We start from the raw sequence: 16,132 nt of genomic DNA, 5'->3' as shown, positions 1-16,132 counted from the left end.
TTTTTCAGAAACGAGAAGGTTTCTGTCAGCTTCTTCAGCAGATGAAAAATAAACACTCTAATAAGGCTGAGCCTGACATGATAACCATCTTCATAGGCACTTGGAATATGGGTGAGGATCTCCATCACAACTAACTACCAAATTTGTCTTTCTGCTGACAAAGCTTCTTTCATCAAAACAAGCAAAAAATTACAAGTGAAAATGTGAACCATTCAGTAGCTAGAAATGCCAAAATGTTTTTTCGCTAGGTCAGTCAAACCGTGATCAAAGTGGAAAAGTGAAGCAGAACAGAAGTGATTTGAATAGAGAGTTTCATCAGGGTAATTCACCTGGCCTAGGAACCAAAAACCCATCCATATGAATGGGTCCATCAGAAACCATTCCTCTGTTTAGTAAGGAATGAGCCAGGGACCTGCAGCATGGGTGAAGATGGAGTGGATGATGAGATGTCAAAACAAGAAATGTCCAATCGAGTAAGCTAGAAGATATTTAAGCAAACAGAAGTGGACAATATTGTATCTTGACCTGTTCCAGAACGTCTGTTTAAAATTTCATTTGTGTTTAAACATTAAAATTGTTAGGGTTGTGGACATGGGCAATATCACAATATTCGATTTTACTATGCGTTTGAAAATGTTATGAAGAACAAAAATGGTCCTGTAAATCAAAGCTATTTTACAAAAGAAAATCAAAATATATCGTGTGCGATGTCATTGTGTTCATAGCGTCTTTCAGTCAAGCATAAGTAAAATATATAAAAGCCTATTCAAAGGTGTTTAATAGATTTAAATTAAATTTCACTTTTCGAGAGAAACAGCAATGAATTCTATCAAAATGGACTGAATTATGAAATTATAGCACATGTATCTGAGCATATTTCAGCAATAAAATTATATTAACTATCAAGATTTCATGATGAGCAGCATGCAGTATAAAATGAACAAAAATGGAAACCCTAGAACCCTGGTCCAGGAGGAATATAATCTCTTCTGGGTTTTACACCAGTCAGATTCTTAATCACAGGGTAATTGCTTCCAGTTTTCTGTTTGTGGCATATCTGTGAACTTGTGCAAGCAGGTTATTTCAGTCATCCGTTAACACTTAAGATTGGGAGGGTTTATTGTATGAAAATCGTCACTGTGTTTCTCCAGGACTGTGGTCGGGAACCACTGTTCTAGAATGGTACGAAAGTGAAATTGTTCTATGTTCTGGAATGGAAATTGTATGTGAGATCACTTTTAACAGGCAATGCCAGTCCTCCTGGGAATATTACATCCTGGTTCAAGTCGAAAGGACAAGGAAAGACACGAGATGACACAGCGGACCACATCCCACATGATATCTATGTTATTGGGACTCAGGAGGATCCGCTTGGGGAAAGGGAATGGATGGAAACTATCAAAACCACCCTTAGGGAAGTCACCAGCATCAACTTCAAGCCAGTAAGATACTGTACCACTTCATGGGAACAACCTCAATTAGAACGGAATATTCTTTACAAAATTCCTGTTGTATTTTTGTTTCTTGTATTAAAAGTAGAAAGTACATCCTAAAGTGTATATATTACACTACAGATTTTGCTTAGTTTTTTATTTTTATATATTCTTCCTATTTTCTTTTATGTTGGTGAAGGCCGACTGTTCTGTATGTGCCATGCATCTTTTTTTTCCTTTGTCATAACCGAAAGTGCTTTGAGAGCTGTTGTGACAAGGCATGAGGTTGATGTGAATTGTGAATGCGCTACAGTATACATGCAAGCAGTGACGATATTTTCCCAATCTGAATGAAATCGCCCATCTGATGTGCATCTTAATCTTCAAAATGTTTTTGTTTAGATTGCCAACCACACGCTCTGGAACATTCGCATTGTCGTTCTGGCAAAGCCAGAGCATGAGAACCGCATCAGCCACATCTTCTCTGATAGTGTCAAGACAGGGATTGCCAATGCACTCGGTAAGTGCAGGTTTGAAGCTACAGAGCTTTGCTCATCTTCCTTTCAGCTTGTTGGCTTTCCAATGCAGGCTATAACATTAACCACAAATTTAGCAGAGGAATTCTAAAGAATGTGTGCACACGATGCTGTTCCAATTCTATTCAAAATACTTTCTTCATCCCCTGGAAGGGCAGTTTAAGTTTCTTTACGGTTGTAGGCATACTGTACATAATGAAAGATTTGAAAGAAAGCTCTAGATATTTTGGGAGAACTTCACAGAAACAACCCCTTAGTCCATATCTGATAATTCACCTAAGGTTAAAGTACAAGAGAAACCTGTATACTGTATTCTCACCTGTTCATTATACCTCAGAATTCTCAACAACTAGTGTTTCGGAGTTGCTTGAATAATATTTGCTAAAACAAATAGACCTCAAACACACTGAATCTAATTTTTTTTGAAGAATCATTCAATATTCTTTAGAAATGTCTCTCATTTCCTGCTTTATCTTAGATTTTCCAATTATGTACCATAGTTGATGGATAAACCGTAAGCGTGCTATTTGAGGAATTAATATTTTTATATTTTTTGTGAATGTAAACACTTGTGTACTTGGCCTAGAAGTGAAATTGTGCTTAATTTAGTTTGTATTTGTGGTTATGTTGGTGTCAAACACATTGTGACATACAACTAAAATACCCTAAAAATAAAAAGTATTATTTAAAAAGATGGCCGCTTTTTATACAGTACATACATATGTACTATTTTTATGTTTAATTTTTCCAGGCAATAAGGGAGCAGTAGGTGTTTCCTTTATGTTCAATGGAACATCCTTTGGATTTGTTAATAGTCACCTGACATCTGGGAGTGAAAAGAAGCTGAGGTAATTATTAAAGTGACTTCCTTCAATTTGATAAATGGAGCAATACATTAACTGTGCTAATTTTTCAATGTATTGCAAAAGCTAGGAAGTATACAGATGATAGTGATCAGCGAAAAAGTGTTTATTTTAAACTAGGGCAATGCTTAAGTGTAAAGGTTGGACACACAGAGAAATAATGAAATACTTCACTCTAGTTATCACCCTGACATATTCATCAAAATATTTTTAAAATGGGATCTGGTGCAATAACAACATTTTAAAATTATTTTTATATATTTTGCCAGGCGAAACCAGAACTACATCAGTATTCTGCGCTTCCTAAACCTTGGTGATAAGAAACTAAATCCTTTTGACATCACACATCGATTCACTCATCTGTTCTGGCTGGGAGATTTGAACTATCGCATTGAAATGGCATCTCACGTATGTAACACAACCATACAGTACCTTTCTGTTCTTCTTAGAGCTAGCTTATGATTTGGTATTTTTGTTGTTTAGGATATTTCCTTACACATTGGAAAGATTCTGTCAACAGTATTTAATATGTGTTTTGAAATACATTATCATAAAAAAACAATATCTTCCTGATATCTTGTTTACTGTATATTAATTCCTTACCCAATTCAGAAGAAAGACATTAAGTTCATTGTTAACTGTATGGATTAGGATTTAAACAGAAGCTTTTTTTAATTGACCTGTTATGTACTTGATATGGTTGATATAGGGGTGATACTGTTTAGGGATAGGGGTGGAGTGGTGGCACTGTGGCTAGGGCTTTGTGCCTGTGGCTGGAAGGTTGCTGGTTCAAATCACATGGCTTTAAGAGGAATCCTCCTCTGCTGGGCCCCTCAGTAAGGCCCTTAACCCCCCCTTCTCTAGGGGTGCTGACCCTGTGCTCTGACCCCAAGCTCTCTCCCTGTCTGTGTGTCTCACGGCTAGCAAGTTGGGGTATATGAAAAAACAAATTACTAATGTGAGAATTGTATATGGCTAATAAAGAGATCTTATATATAGTCTTCCACACCATGAGATCAGAGAGACATCCTTACATAGTCTCTGTAAGTGTAAAATACACAGTATTAATGCAGAAAACATGCACACGAAGAGGGAAAATGATTTCTTATTTCAGCGCACGTCATCCATTGTGCTTGGATGACATCAACAGACAGGAACAGCCCACCTATTTAACACTGCTTTCTTTTACAGGAAGCTGAAAATATTGTGGCAAAGATCAAACAGGGGCAACACCAGGAGCTCCTCATTAAAGACCAGCTCACAATTGAGAAGAAGGAAGGGAAGGTCTTTTTACTTTATGGTAAGATGGTGTTTTTAATGCATGTGTTAAAAACAACCTGGCTTTGTATGTTTTCTCAGTTGTTCAATATATACAGTCCTGTCGTTATAAGGGGAAATAATTAATACATGGTACATTATCAGAATAAAATACTGTTATGTGCTTTATACTAAAAACCAACAGTAGGACTGTATATAGTACTTTACTGTAGTCTTACAAATATATCTTAGATATATTTCCAAGGTACAGTACTAGAAAAAGCCTATACTGTATATACATATAGTTTGCATAGTTGTAGAATATGCATCGCCCACACAAAGACACAAGATGTTTTTTTCAGTATGAACTCCTGTGAAACTGACATAAAGAATAAATAATCAACACAAATTTCACACAAATTCACATGCAGTAGACTGACTTGTAACACCATGAAAAAACAAACACTGGTTTAAAATGTAAACTGAGCTTTTCATTTTATTATGCCGCAGTGACATCTATCTCTTGGCTCGGTGAAGGAGTGTAACTTTTATTGTCTCTTACGTAAAAGCACATTTTAGGAATGCTCACAAAATGGTTTGGTTTGAGCTTAGCACTGATGTTTACTTTTTTTTTCAGCGACATTGTGACATTACTCTGCAACATTTTGTTTGACGTTTTCCTCATCACCATTTTCATATGCCAGCTACCATTGTTGGGGCAGAGAGGTTTGCTTACTGGTGGTTTCTAATAACATTCTCTCTCTTTCATAGAGGAAGAAGACATTACATTTCCCCCCACCTATCGTTTTGAAAGAGACACACGTGAAAGATATGCTTACACTAAAGCCAAGGCGACGGGAGTGAGTTTTCTTTTTCTTTTCAAATCCACCCCAAACTGTATGTCTATTAAATTCATTTACTTAAAGGACTCTGATAGTATTTGTGATAGTAAATGAAAATTCATTTTTTACTTATTTTATTTTTTACATTTTAATATAGTTAGAGATGAAATTCAATTAGTAAATTAAAGTGTTACAATGTGGATTCCAAATTGAGAGGATGCGTAGCTGTTCATTCCACATTTGTAAAGGAAAAAGAAGAAAACTGAATTGGCGCCACCTAAAAAATCCAGCACAGAAACGTCTTTAACGCATCCAATAAAAACAAACAAGCAATTCGCTAAGGTCATCACATGCATCCAGACCCAGAACACTCTTCTATTCAAGGCCAGGAGTAGTGCATGAATTCTTGATTCATGAACAGGAGGTACATGATATCAATCCACAGCAAAAATTAAACTGTCCAACATGTCCTTCCAGACAAAATTTAACCTTCCCTCTTGGTGTGACCGTGTTCTTTGGAAATCGTACCCAATGGCCCATGTGGTTTGTCAGTCTTACGGTCAGTATGTCATGCTCTAAGTACATGCTATTTTTATATTGAGTTAAACATATTTTCTCCAAATGTATGGTGATATTAGCATAATGCAAGGCCACCTGATCCTAGCCAGTAAGGGCCACTCTCCTTTTTACAGATTTTGTTATTCTCTTAATCACTATCAGTGTAACATCTATGGTTGACATGTTAAATAAATCCTTTATTGAACCAAAATATCCCTTTTCCTTATGGTTTAAGATTTTGCTGGGTTTTCAAGGATCCTTTGTATTATATATAACAAATATTTCTTAACACAGTACAAAATATTACACATGATTATATTTTCACAATAGTATTTATACAGTGGGTTTGCTTTTGATTTTTAAATTGGCATTTCTAATGCTTTTGACAATGATAATAATTATAATGAGAATTATTATAATTAACATATTGATTCACTATCTATAGCCCTAATCTGCATGTCCTATGCTTATTTCACAAGTGGCAGGGTTTATATGAGTAGAAGATTACCAATATCGCCTCTACTATCAAAGTAAAATTGTAATAACAGTTTCTCAGTTTCCCATATTGTTTTCATCATGCAAAATAACCTTAGGCTATATATCCGAGTTTTAGTTTCCTCAAATTTTGCTTTCAAGTCAAGTACTGAAGATGTCAAAAACATCAGGTTATCCATTCCATGGTAGTGCTCTTTCTTTACAAAGGTTCTTTATTTATTGAAATTTTGCAGGGTGTACCACTGACATCATGACAAGTGACCATTCTCCTGTATTTGCAACATTTGAAATCGGAGTGACATCACAGTTTGTCTCCAAAAACAGTTGGTCTTTTTTTGCTTTTATTTCTCCATTACTCTTGCCCAAATATTAAGAATACATGCACAGCTGAAAATAATAAGAACCACATTTATATAATCTACTCCCATCATTTTTGAGCCCGCTGGTCATATACAATGTGAGAATATCTCATTTCTTTTAAAATCGTATCAGCAATGCTTGAGTTTATACCATTTTCTCCACAAATGATTGTAATAAAACTTCCAAATTCCTCAAGAAATAAAAAAATGAGAGCATTAGAGAAAATCAGGGCATGTTTCTCATTGGTAACGGTTTCTTTTTCAAAGCTACATTGAATCTTCTAGTGCCCCCGTGTAGACACACCATATACTTAGTAACACACTTAGGAAATTACAGATTCATCAATAAAAGGGATTTATCTGCAAGTCAAAACTTTCTGCTGCCATATACACTTTGGTCTAGTCTATTGTCTTGGGAAATGCACATTTTAGCTCCTTATGGAAAAAGCAGTCTTAAAGTAACCCGTCTGGAAGGAAAATCCCTTTACTGTTTTGAAAAGGTTTCCAATTGTATTTTACTTTAACTTGACAAATGAAGTTACCTTTGTTGAATGTCAGACTGTTGATGTGAGAATCTCTCTTAACTACAGTATGTTACACAAGTTTCCATCCATTTTTCTTTTTTTATTGTTTAGATCCTGACACTGAGTCTCTGGGTGCCATCAAATTCATGAACTGTGTGGCCAGTTTCAAGACCAAGTCCAAAACCAAATTTTTCATTGAGTACCACTCGAGCTGCTTGGAGAGTAAGAAGCTTTCTTTAACTCAAATGGAGTTTATAACGAAAGGTTTGGGAGGAATGAGAACAGTCCAGTTCCATTAACCACAGCTGTCAGTAATCGTAATCATTCCTTACATCCTTTCCTCACATAAAAAATATAAATACTATGCATAATCCCCTCCTCTTGGTCATCTTTTGTGTTTCTCCCCCACCTCATCTCAACCTTCTGCAGCTGCTCCTTAGTCACTCCACGCTCTGCAGTGTGGTTCTAGCCTCCTACTAAGGCTAGGGGTTGACCCTCAGCCAAGAGGGTTAAGCCAAAATTACTGTGATACTGCCAAAAATACTGCAGGTATGTTTCAGGTCAAATTGTAATCTTACACATCTGTCCTCCTTCATTCTTTCCTCCACCCAACTGCACACTTACAGCAGCTCCTTGGAGCACTGCTCAGAAGTGAGTGGGGTAGTAATACTTTACCCTAACTTATACACGTACAGCAGTAAAGTCTGTACTACAGTGTTTTACCAGGCTAGAGCTCATCCTTGTTTCAATTTCAGTGGTGTTGAGAGGTGTACAGAGCATGTGACTCCTGCTATACACGGGATGCCCATCCCTTGGAATTTCTGGATGAGGTGGGAGAGAAATTCTGGTTTCCATTTATACATTTGGATAGACTGGTGTATTGTGGGGTAAAGTATCTCACTCAAAGTACAAGAATTGTCTCAAATCTAAAGGCTTACCTGTTACAATGCACCACCCAGACTTATATCATAATTGCACTTTATTCCCTGTAGCTGCATTCTATTTATTTACACCTTACAGTATGTGTGTGGATACCATGAGGATGCCATATGTCACAATTATGTGTTTTTTTTCCCCTCAGATTTTGTAAAAAGTCCCGAGGGAGAGAACCAGGAGCATTCAGACGAGTCCCTGAAGGTGCGATTTCAAACACAAGTTGAGGTAAGATGTAATTTTCTATATACTGTATATATATCAGCTATATAGCTATCTGCTATAGTAACAGATCGAAGCATACAGCTTGGTTTTCTGGTTGCTTCATTCACATTATGTAGCCATAATCCTCTGATCCAAAGAACATTTTGCCCTATGTCTCAACACTTATGTGCTAGGTGTGGCTATTGCTTGTGATCCTCACTTCTCATTCCCTAATTGAAGTTTGAGACAGAAATATTTTCTGCAGTATTTTTTTACTTTCTCACTATGGAATGAGAGACTTACATATGCCACATCAGTGGAACACATAGAAATACAGAGAGCCTTACTTTCCCCATTCCTGGAGATGTTCTTTTAAAAATATATTGGCAGGACAACTGGTCCTGGATAGGGTCACCACGTCAGGGATAACCCATATTTTCCATTTGTAGACTGTTTGCCAGTGGTTGGATAGAAACCGAAATTGTTTAGAAATGGTTTTGTAACCTTTTCTGGACTGATGAGCATCAGCGACACTTTTTCTGAGGTCCTTGGAAATCTCCTTTGATCATATTTCCACTGACCTGAAGGGTAAAGACCAGACCAAACCAAAGGACAGACAGAAATTATTTGAATAAAAATAAAACATACACAGTAACATTTTGCATCACAAAATAAACAAAATTTCCAGGTAACCACGGCACCATGTTCTTCGATGGGGTGACGCATTGCGGCCTTATTACATTGTAAATAAGCAAGTTTGTGAAAACATCGCTTTTAATCCAATAGAAATATTGCTTTTGATTTCAAGATGGTTTTGCCTACAAATATTACTTACTTGTTAATTCTAAATGTAGATCACGTTATTTCACATCTCTGCTGTGAAATATTGTGAAACCTGTTCTTATTTGCTCATACATCACATTACAATAGTAATTACGGCGACTAGCTGTTGCAAGGGAATTCGAATGCGGGTTTTGCAACAACATGGCGACTTACAGCACTTTCATGAAGCTCACAATTTTGTGCTTGCTTCAAAATTTGTACATTCCTTTCTTCTTCTTCTTCTTCAGGCATCTTTTCTAGGTATCTGCCGTGTCTCCCGCTGCCCATTACAAAGTTCCAATCTCAATTCAGCTAGGGTTTGGTAGCTGTGCTGTCTCATGTTCACTGATTTGCACTCCATCACCTGCATTTTACTTCTCATTCACTTCTTTCTCCATCACTGTTCCCCTGAAACATTGTGTGTCCAAATCTATTTAATTAAATAAAGCTCAAGCCTGCATCATTCACACTTCTTATTCATTACATGCTATGCATGGATCTTCTCAGTTTCCACAAAATGTTACTGCTGAACTGACACGTAGTTAGCTCCATGTTGGAAGAACTCTGCATACTCTGCATACGTATTTGGGCAATCCTTTTGGGGGTTGTGACAGTGCTGACTTTTTGACAGCACTGCCATTGCCTCAGCCAAGCAAGTTAATGCCAACAAGTATTAAATCCACTGTCCCTATATACAGTAGTTCTCAGATTATTTAATCATCATTAGAATTTGACCGAACTACTGAAATAAATGTTATTTTGAAGGTCAAAATTAAAATCATTTGAATTGAAAGAACATTAATAAAATTCATAGAATCTTTGTGTTCCAAGCTATTTAATAAAATGTTTTTGTCTTTATGCATAATGATCAACATATCAAATTACATTATCATACTTCTTAAGTTACTCCTCCCAGTTCAATTAGTAAGGAAATATTTTTGTAATTATATAGGTACAGTATGGTAACATAACAAGGGTGAAACTGGTTGAGAAAATTCAAATAATATCAGTTACAAGAACTGGTGATGTTGGTTGGACTGTTCAATTAGACTATACTATTTGACAGATGTTGGCACTGCACACCAGTGTGCATTCATATTAAGCTTTGCAGTTCGTTCTAGGCATGCATTTCATTCTTAGAATATAAAATGCAGTGCTCCACAGTGCAAAATTAATATGATATAGTTTTTTGAATAGGACAGCTAATTTTGTCATAACCCAACATGTACTGATTATGAAGAATATACTGTTTAAGGTCAAACTGTGTATAACTGTGTAAGGTCAAATTCATAAGGTTGGTTGTTAGTGCAACCTGTTGATTGTTGATGGCATGTATCTTTTATTTTCCCAGCTTACTCCAATAATCTCAGATCCAGAATATTTATTGGACCAACATATACTCATCTGTGTGAAGTCAACAGACAGTGATGAATCCTTCGGTAGGGGCAGGAGATTTGGGTTATTTAAGAATGGATTTTATCTACATGTAATCTCACATGACTGTCCCAAAAGATTCTGTGCTGGGTCCTTTTCTCTAAGCAAAACATAGGATCAAAACCTTTACATTTATTATATATAGTCCTGTAAACAATAGTCTTGCTTAATTTCTTTGAACACTGAGAAATGGGGAGCAGCCCTCTTACATCAGCATGGAAGATCCTGTGAAATCTAGATTTAATACAGAAATAATCCAGGTTCAGTTCTCTTTAAATCCTCACTGACGCAAGACTTGGGATAGTTTTCATCTCTTCTCTCAGTTCCTTAATGATCTGATTTTTTTGGCTGTACTCATATTTTTAATTCTTAGACAATACCGTTTCTTCATGCATAAAGATTAGAAACTATCAAATAAGGTAACAAGAAGTATTGTAATTATTTAATCTCTTTTAGATTCAAGGTAAAAAAAGAAAGCAAGCTCAGATTTAATTTTGTTTTCTGTAAATGTAATGTAGTGGTAGAGGTTTTCTGAAGTGAGAATGACCACAAAAGACTGGCTTTTCAAAAGCACAACTTCTTATTTTAAGGTTTTAAAAACTTTTTTTTTACAAAACTGTAGGGGAAGGCTGTGTGGCTCTACGGTCTGCAGAGTCCTCCAAAACAGACTTCCACATCCGTCTGACTCATCATGGAGAACTGACAGGGACGTTAAGTGGTAGCATCCAGCTGCATACTTCTGAGGGCAAGCAGACTGAGAAACTTTATGGTGAGAGCACACGCAAAGCTGTTTGTATGCTTTTAGGTGTTTTCAGCTCCAGCCAAGCCAGCGCAAATGAGATTTGCATTGTTCGGCTTTTTGTACCCCTCTATCATGCAAAGAAGTACAATGTTTTTAACAATAAGCAAATGGACTTTCACTTTCACTTTAACATTGGGTTAAAGATTATGTTTTACTGTACAGTATATCTCTAATTGCACTCTGTTAAGTATTTTGGTCATACCCAGTTTAATTATTTGCATTCACTGTCAATAGCCTTATTGTACACATCCCATAAATTTGACAGAAAAACCATAGCCTCCTAAAGATTCCATACACTTGATGATGTAAATTCAGCAAAGTAAATGCAAGTCTAAATAAGGGTTTACAGTAAATGAAAAATAATACAGAAGATGTCAATAGAAGATCAGTAAAAAAAGTACACATATTTCTAAATGTATAATGTAGAATGTTAGCTGAAGCCTGTGAATATGTTTAAATAAATATATGTTTAAGTCATCTAGTAGTTGTACAAATCTGTCTGAAAGTTTGAACGGTAGATAGTACTTTCTGGAAGTCAACTTCATTGATATCTAATTTTAAATGAGACAGAAAATAAAAACTCACTACCACCATGTCACCACGAGAAAAGTCTAATCTCTCTGAAGACTGAGAAGAATTATTAACCACAAAAACCCTAATAATGGCTTCAAAAAAATTAAAAATCCTTCCCTCTTTCGATCATCAAGAAAGAAAAGGCTAATAGGCTGTAACTCCACAAGGAAGAGGACAAAGTTTCACCCAAATACTGTACGTGGTCAGAAAGTAGTTTGCGAGTCTAAAGCCGGCATCACACTACATGACTTTTCCTAGGATTTTCAATCGTAGTCTTCATTTACATAATCGTAAGAAAATCACAGCAAGTTGCAGCGCGTGCCCATTACCGTCAGTTGTGTAGTATGACACCCCCAGCGACTCAGTTATAGCCCTCTTGGTAGTAGCCCCTACGACTCTCAAACAGGTTTGATTTTCTTGTAACCAGTCACAAGTCGTAGGGGTGGGCTCTTGTGTCTGCAACAGTCAAAGCCAATGAGCGCCCAACCGAAAGTACAATTTATACAATGCTACTCCAAGGAAAGAAGGATAGCGAGTGTTTTGGACTGTGCAAATGGAGGAGAGGCTCGTCGAACTTTGGAGCCAGCACAGATGTCTGTTCAATGTTTCGTGTTTGTCGTTTCGTGTTTGTTGTTTGTTTCCTTTCGTGCGGTGCTCCCCCTCTTATTCCGGTGTGCTACACGTTGATTAGCTGCCAAAATGAGGCGATCTAGCGGCACTTTCATGGTGCCCACAAGCTTTTGGACCACGATGAAAAGTTGTGAGGGAATCGTGTAATATGTCACCCCCTGCGATTCCAAGTCATATAGTTTGACAACCTCTAGGACAGAAAAGGCAGCAAGATTCAGAAAATACAGTTGTTTAATTTGATATGCTCTCCGACTAGAAGTCGTGTCGTCCTGTAGTGTGACTCTGGCTTAACTCACAACATCATGGGGAGTGTTCTAAAGACACGAACATCTGAAATAACATCACATCTCCATTACTACCATTTGAAGTTTCCCCCATTAATCTGCTGTCTGTGGCAGAACTCCTTTGTAATGTGGAAAATGCACAAAGTGGGTAAATGGAAACTAAACTCCCAAAAGGACCATATGATGTGATTGGATGAACCACTGACTAGGTTTTTCAACACTCTCAGCATAGGTATAATTAGCATAAAATGGTGAAGCCATTGTTTAAAAAGTACACCTTCCCTGCCTTGAAGAAACAGGAAGTCTAGGGAATAGCATCTTGTGGTGCTGTGGCCCTAGTAAGCAGTCTCTAGTTGAACATTTGTGCTGAAGAGACCAGATCACAAGCTTGGACTACAAACCTGGATGGCTTGGAAAGATTCTATATAGTAGTGTAGTCCCTTACTAGAAGATAAAGAACTTTCTAAGAGGCTAAAGGAAGTACCTACTCAAGGTAAAGCCAAATGCCGATTTCCGGGATTCAGTACAGATTCCAATATTTACAGGATTGCCAGTAATTCCATTATTAAACAGAAGATCGGTCAGATTGTAATCTCACACTCTCCTCTCCTACATGGAAATACCCGCTGGCTCCCCACAAATCTGCTAGCATCTTTTCTGGCACTGAGCATTTCAGTCTCCTTGGAAACAGACATTTGTTGCACTCGGCATTACTCAGAACTTACCTTTACTCAATAGCCTCCTACAAGCTGGGACTGAAGTCACTTACTGTACTTGCTTCTTCTCGAGCAAGCAGCTCTTCGATTTCACATTCTCTGTGGAACACAGAAAGCTGTCTGCACCTATAGTACCATGCTGCCTGCTCTCTTTTTCCAGTTTTCTCCATGTCGTCAACCTTCCCTGGAGCTCCAGAACAACTGCAGCTACCCCCCCCCACTTCCTTCCACTTTTCCTTCCTGCTCACTCAGCTCTCTTCCCCAGCCCCCTTTCCTCTTCAATCTAGTCGAGTGTCCATCATATCGCACCTACGGCCCCAGCCTATCTTCGTTGTTTCCTATCTCATGTTTCCCTAGTCGTCCTTTATGCTTTCCCTAGAGAATTTCCCCCCACCATTTGCTGATGCTCACACTGCTCTGAAGGAGTTAGTGCGTGGTTCCAGTCTGCACTGGGTCTGGCCAGTTCTTGCCTGTCCTTGTGCCTGTGGCTCAGGCTGGTACAATGATGGATTTCCTCTCCCTTTATCCCCCCTTCCGCTGGTGTCCAACCGGTGGTGTTGAGCCCTTGACTCTTTCTTTCCCTTAAGCTTGCACCCACATTTGGTCAGAGCTGTCATGTCCTCAGCCAGTGGAGTTAACTCCTTAAAGTATGAAGTATTCTATTTCTTTAGATTTGTTGCTTTGTTTCATGATAATTAGAAGTTGATTGAACTACTGAAAATATTTTGTAGTAATCTTCTATTCATACTGTATTTACTGTATTTATAATTTTGAAAATGTTTTAGTTTTCCCATTATTTGTATCAGGAAATATTATATAATATTCTCAATTTCCCTTCGGGACCAACCAAGTCTTATCTGTACTAGATGGGGAGTTGTATTTATGCTAAATCAGCTTTTAGTTGCTGTCCATGAAGGCTATGAACTTATCTAGCATTAGTGTCTACAAGTGGTGAAAGGTCACACATCACAGGGAAAAGTGCAATTATATCTGATTTGCCATTTCAATACGGTTACACTTCTTAAATATTGAATAATAAGGAGCTCTTCATTTAAAGCTGACTTTGGAATTCATGAGTGGTAATCATAGACAGAAGGCAAAAACAAGCAAATAAATGAATGTTTACAGTATAAATTCAAAGTCAACCATTCAGTTTCAGACAGTTTGTCCTTAGGTTGGGATAGATCAGATCGTAGTCTGAGTGCGACCACTGTAACCAAGTATCTATGTTTATATTGTAGATTTCGTCAAGGTGGAAAGAGATGACTCAGCTTTGCCAAAGAGTGGGGCCAACAAGTAAGTTTGTTTTCGCCATGAGGAATTTGAGTTCTTTAGATGCTCTCTGTAATGTTTACTTTTGACTAATGGACACACAGAATATTTTTCATTTATAAAATGTATCCCCACAAGTGACATTCACTCAGAAATGCAAACTAAGCCCCGGGTTCAAATAGAGCACATCTGGGTTATATCACTGCCAAACATTCACCATGAATTGCGTGTAAAATTGACTTGCCGTGATTGGGATGCAGTGAGATGGGTAACTCACCCTTGGTTTCCTCATCTTGATATTAGAAAGCGACCACTGGGAACTGATAGTTGCTTTAGATCTTGTAGTGTTGTCACTAAGACATACAGTACACCTACCATCTAGCATTAATTAAAAAATGATCCTTTTATAAACTTGAATACTTAAAAAATGGGATAATTAAAATGTTTTAATTTTCTGATTGGTTCAGATGCGCAACTTTTTGAATTATTGTGAAACAAATAACTTTGACTAGATATAATTCAATTATTATTCATCCTAAATAAACTCCTAAGTGTGTATATATTTTCTTCTGGGATGGATTTTTTTTTATATTTGCTCCTGAAAAGATGAAGCAATGCAAGGTAACATTTAAGTCTCCTTAGTCTCCATTGTATATAGCATACATACAGTATATTCTTATAAGCATATATTTTTAAGCAAAAGTAACTGTACAAAAAGAGAGGGGGAAATTGCTCATTTTGAGATGTGGGATGTTTTGCACATTTCCTAGATCTCTCTCTTTCTCTGCCATCAAGGTCACCCCACTCTTCTCCGACTGACATCACTAACCCCAGTTATATGGGAGTGGGCTTAAAATCTGATGTGGTTCATCAGGGTGGCTGGAGCTATGACATGCCTCAGAAACCTAGCCCACCTGGAGGATTTGGTTGTAAGGAGTCCTCCCCTCCAAATCGCTCCCCCCTGTCTCCCAAAAAGACAAGCCAGGGAATGGCTGTTCGTAGTCCCCCGGCAAAACCACTACCTGAGCATCCGTGAGTACTTTACTCTTACTGCAATGATTGTAAATCTCTCTGGATGTATGTTTTGCTGTGAAAAGCCAGCTTTGGTTTGTGAACACAAAATAGATGCACTGTTTCATCTTCCCAGGAGTAAAATGCCAAAACCATATTTCTGCAGCACAAGAACAGACGTGTATTAGTCTCAAGATTCCTTTAGTCTGAAACATATACAGTACATGTGCCTGTGTTGTTATAGTTACTGTGGAAATTCTGTCACAGCAGAAACATTTGTTAACTCTCATGGAATTTGGTTCCCAATCTGGAAACCCTCCTGTATGTTTTGACATCAGGCTGCATTCACTGAAAAAGAAATTGAGAAATGAGATCTCACACAAAACTCTTGATAAGGGTATTATAGAATTTGGGAATGCCCCTCAGTCAACCAGATGAGAAAATATATTAGGCTAGTCCATTCTGGTAAAACATGATGCTGACTGTCATTCCCAAAACACCCACCATGTCCTTCCAAGCAGCACCTTGGGAAAGCTGTGGGAAAGGTATTTTGGAAGGTATTATACATTTAATGCATCCCACCT

General features: G+C 37.5%; 1 protein-coding gene across 3 annotated transcripts in view; it reads left to right on the top strand.

The window, feature by feature from the left end:
* The window catches only part of inpp5d (inositol polyphosphate-5-phosphatase D), a 34,706-nt gene that overhangs the window by 15,003 nt on the left and 3,571 nt on the right, over positions 1-16,132 (top strand). For 2 of the 3 annotated variants that reach the window (XM_088616642.1, XM_088616645.1), the window contains 15 exons: positions 9-111; positions 1,246-1,442; positions 1,836-1,953; positions 2,721-2,817; positions 3,102-3,240; positions 4,024-4,132; positions 4,861-4,949; positions 5,409-5,490; positions 6,218-6,307; positions 6,979-7,089; positions 7,949-8,028; positions 10,178-10,265; positions 10,883-11,029; positions 14,507-14,561; positions 15,333-15,569. In XM_088616642.1, coding sequence (XP_088472768.1) covers positions 9-111; positions 1,246-1,442; positions 1,836-1,953; positions 2,721-2,817; positions 3,102-3,240; positions 4,024-4,132; positions 4,861-4,949; positions 5,409-5,490; positions 6,218-6,307; positions 6,979-7,089; positions 7,949-8,028; positions 10,178-10,265; positions 10,883-11,029; positions 14,507-14,561; positions 15,333-15,569 — 1,742 coding nt within the window. The remainder of the gene's footprint in view (positions 1-8; positions 112-1,245; positions 1,443-1,835; positions 1,954-2,720; positions 2,818-3,101; positions 3,241-4,023; positions 4,133-4,860; positions 4,950-5,408; positions 5,491-6,217; positions 6,308-6,978; positions 7,090-7,948; positions 8,029-10,177; positions 10,266-10,882; positions 11,030-14,506; positions 14,562-15,332; positions 15,570-16,132) is intronic. The other variant, XM_088616643.1, reaches the window with a different exon arrangement.

This window comes from Lepisosteus platostomus, chromosome 2 (genome assembly GCF_059453375.1).
Source record: "Lepisosteus platostomus isolate fLepPlt1 chromosome 2, fLepPlt1.hap1, whole genome shotgun sequence".
Taxonomy (NCBI): domain Eukaryota; kingdom Metazoa; phylum Chordata; class Actinopteri; order Semionotiformes; family Lepisosteidae; genus Lepisosteus; species Lepisosteus platostomus.
The sequence above is the reverse complement of the archived record's forward strand: the minus strand, read 5'-3'. Positions and strand labels throughout refer to the sequence as shown.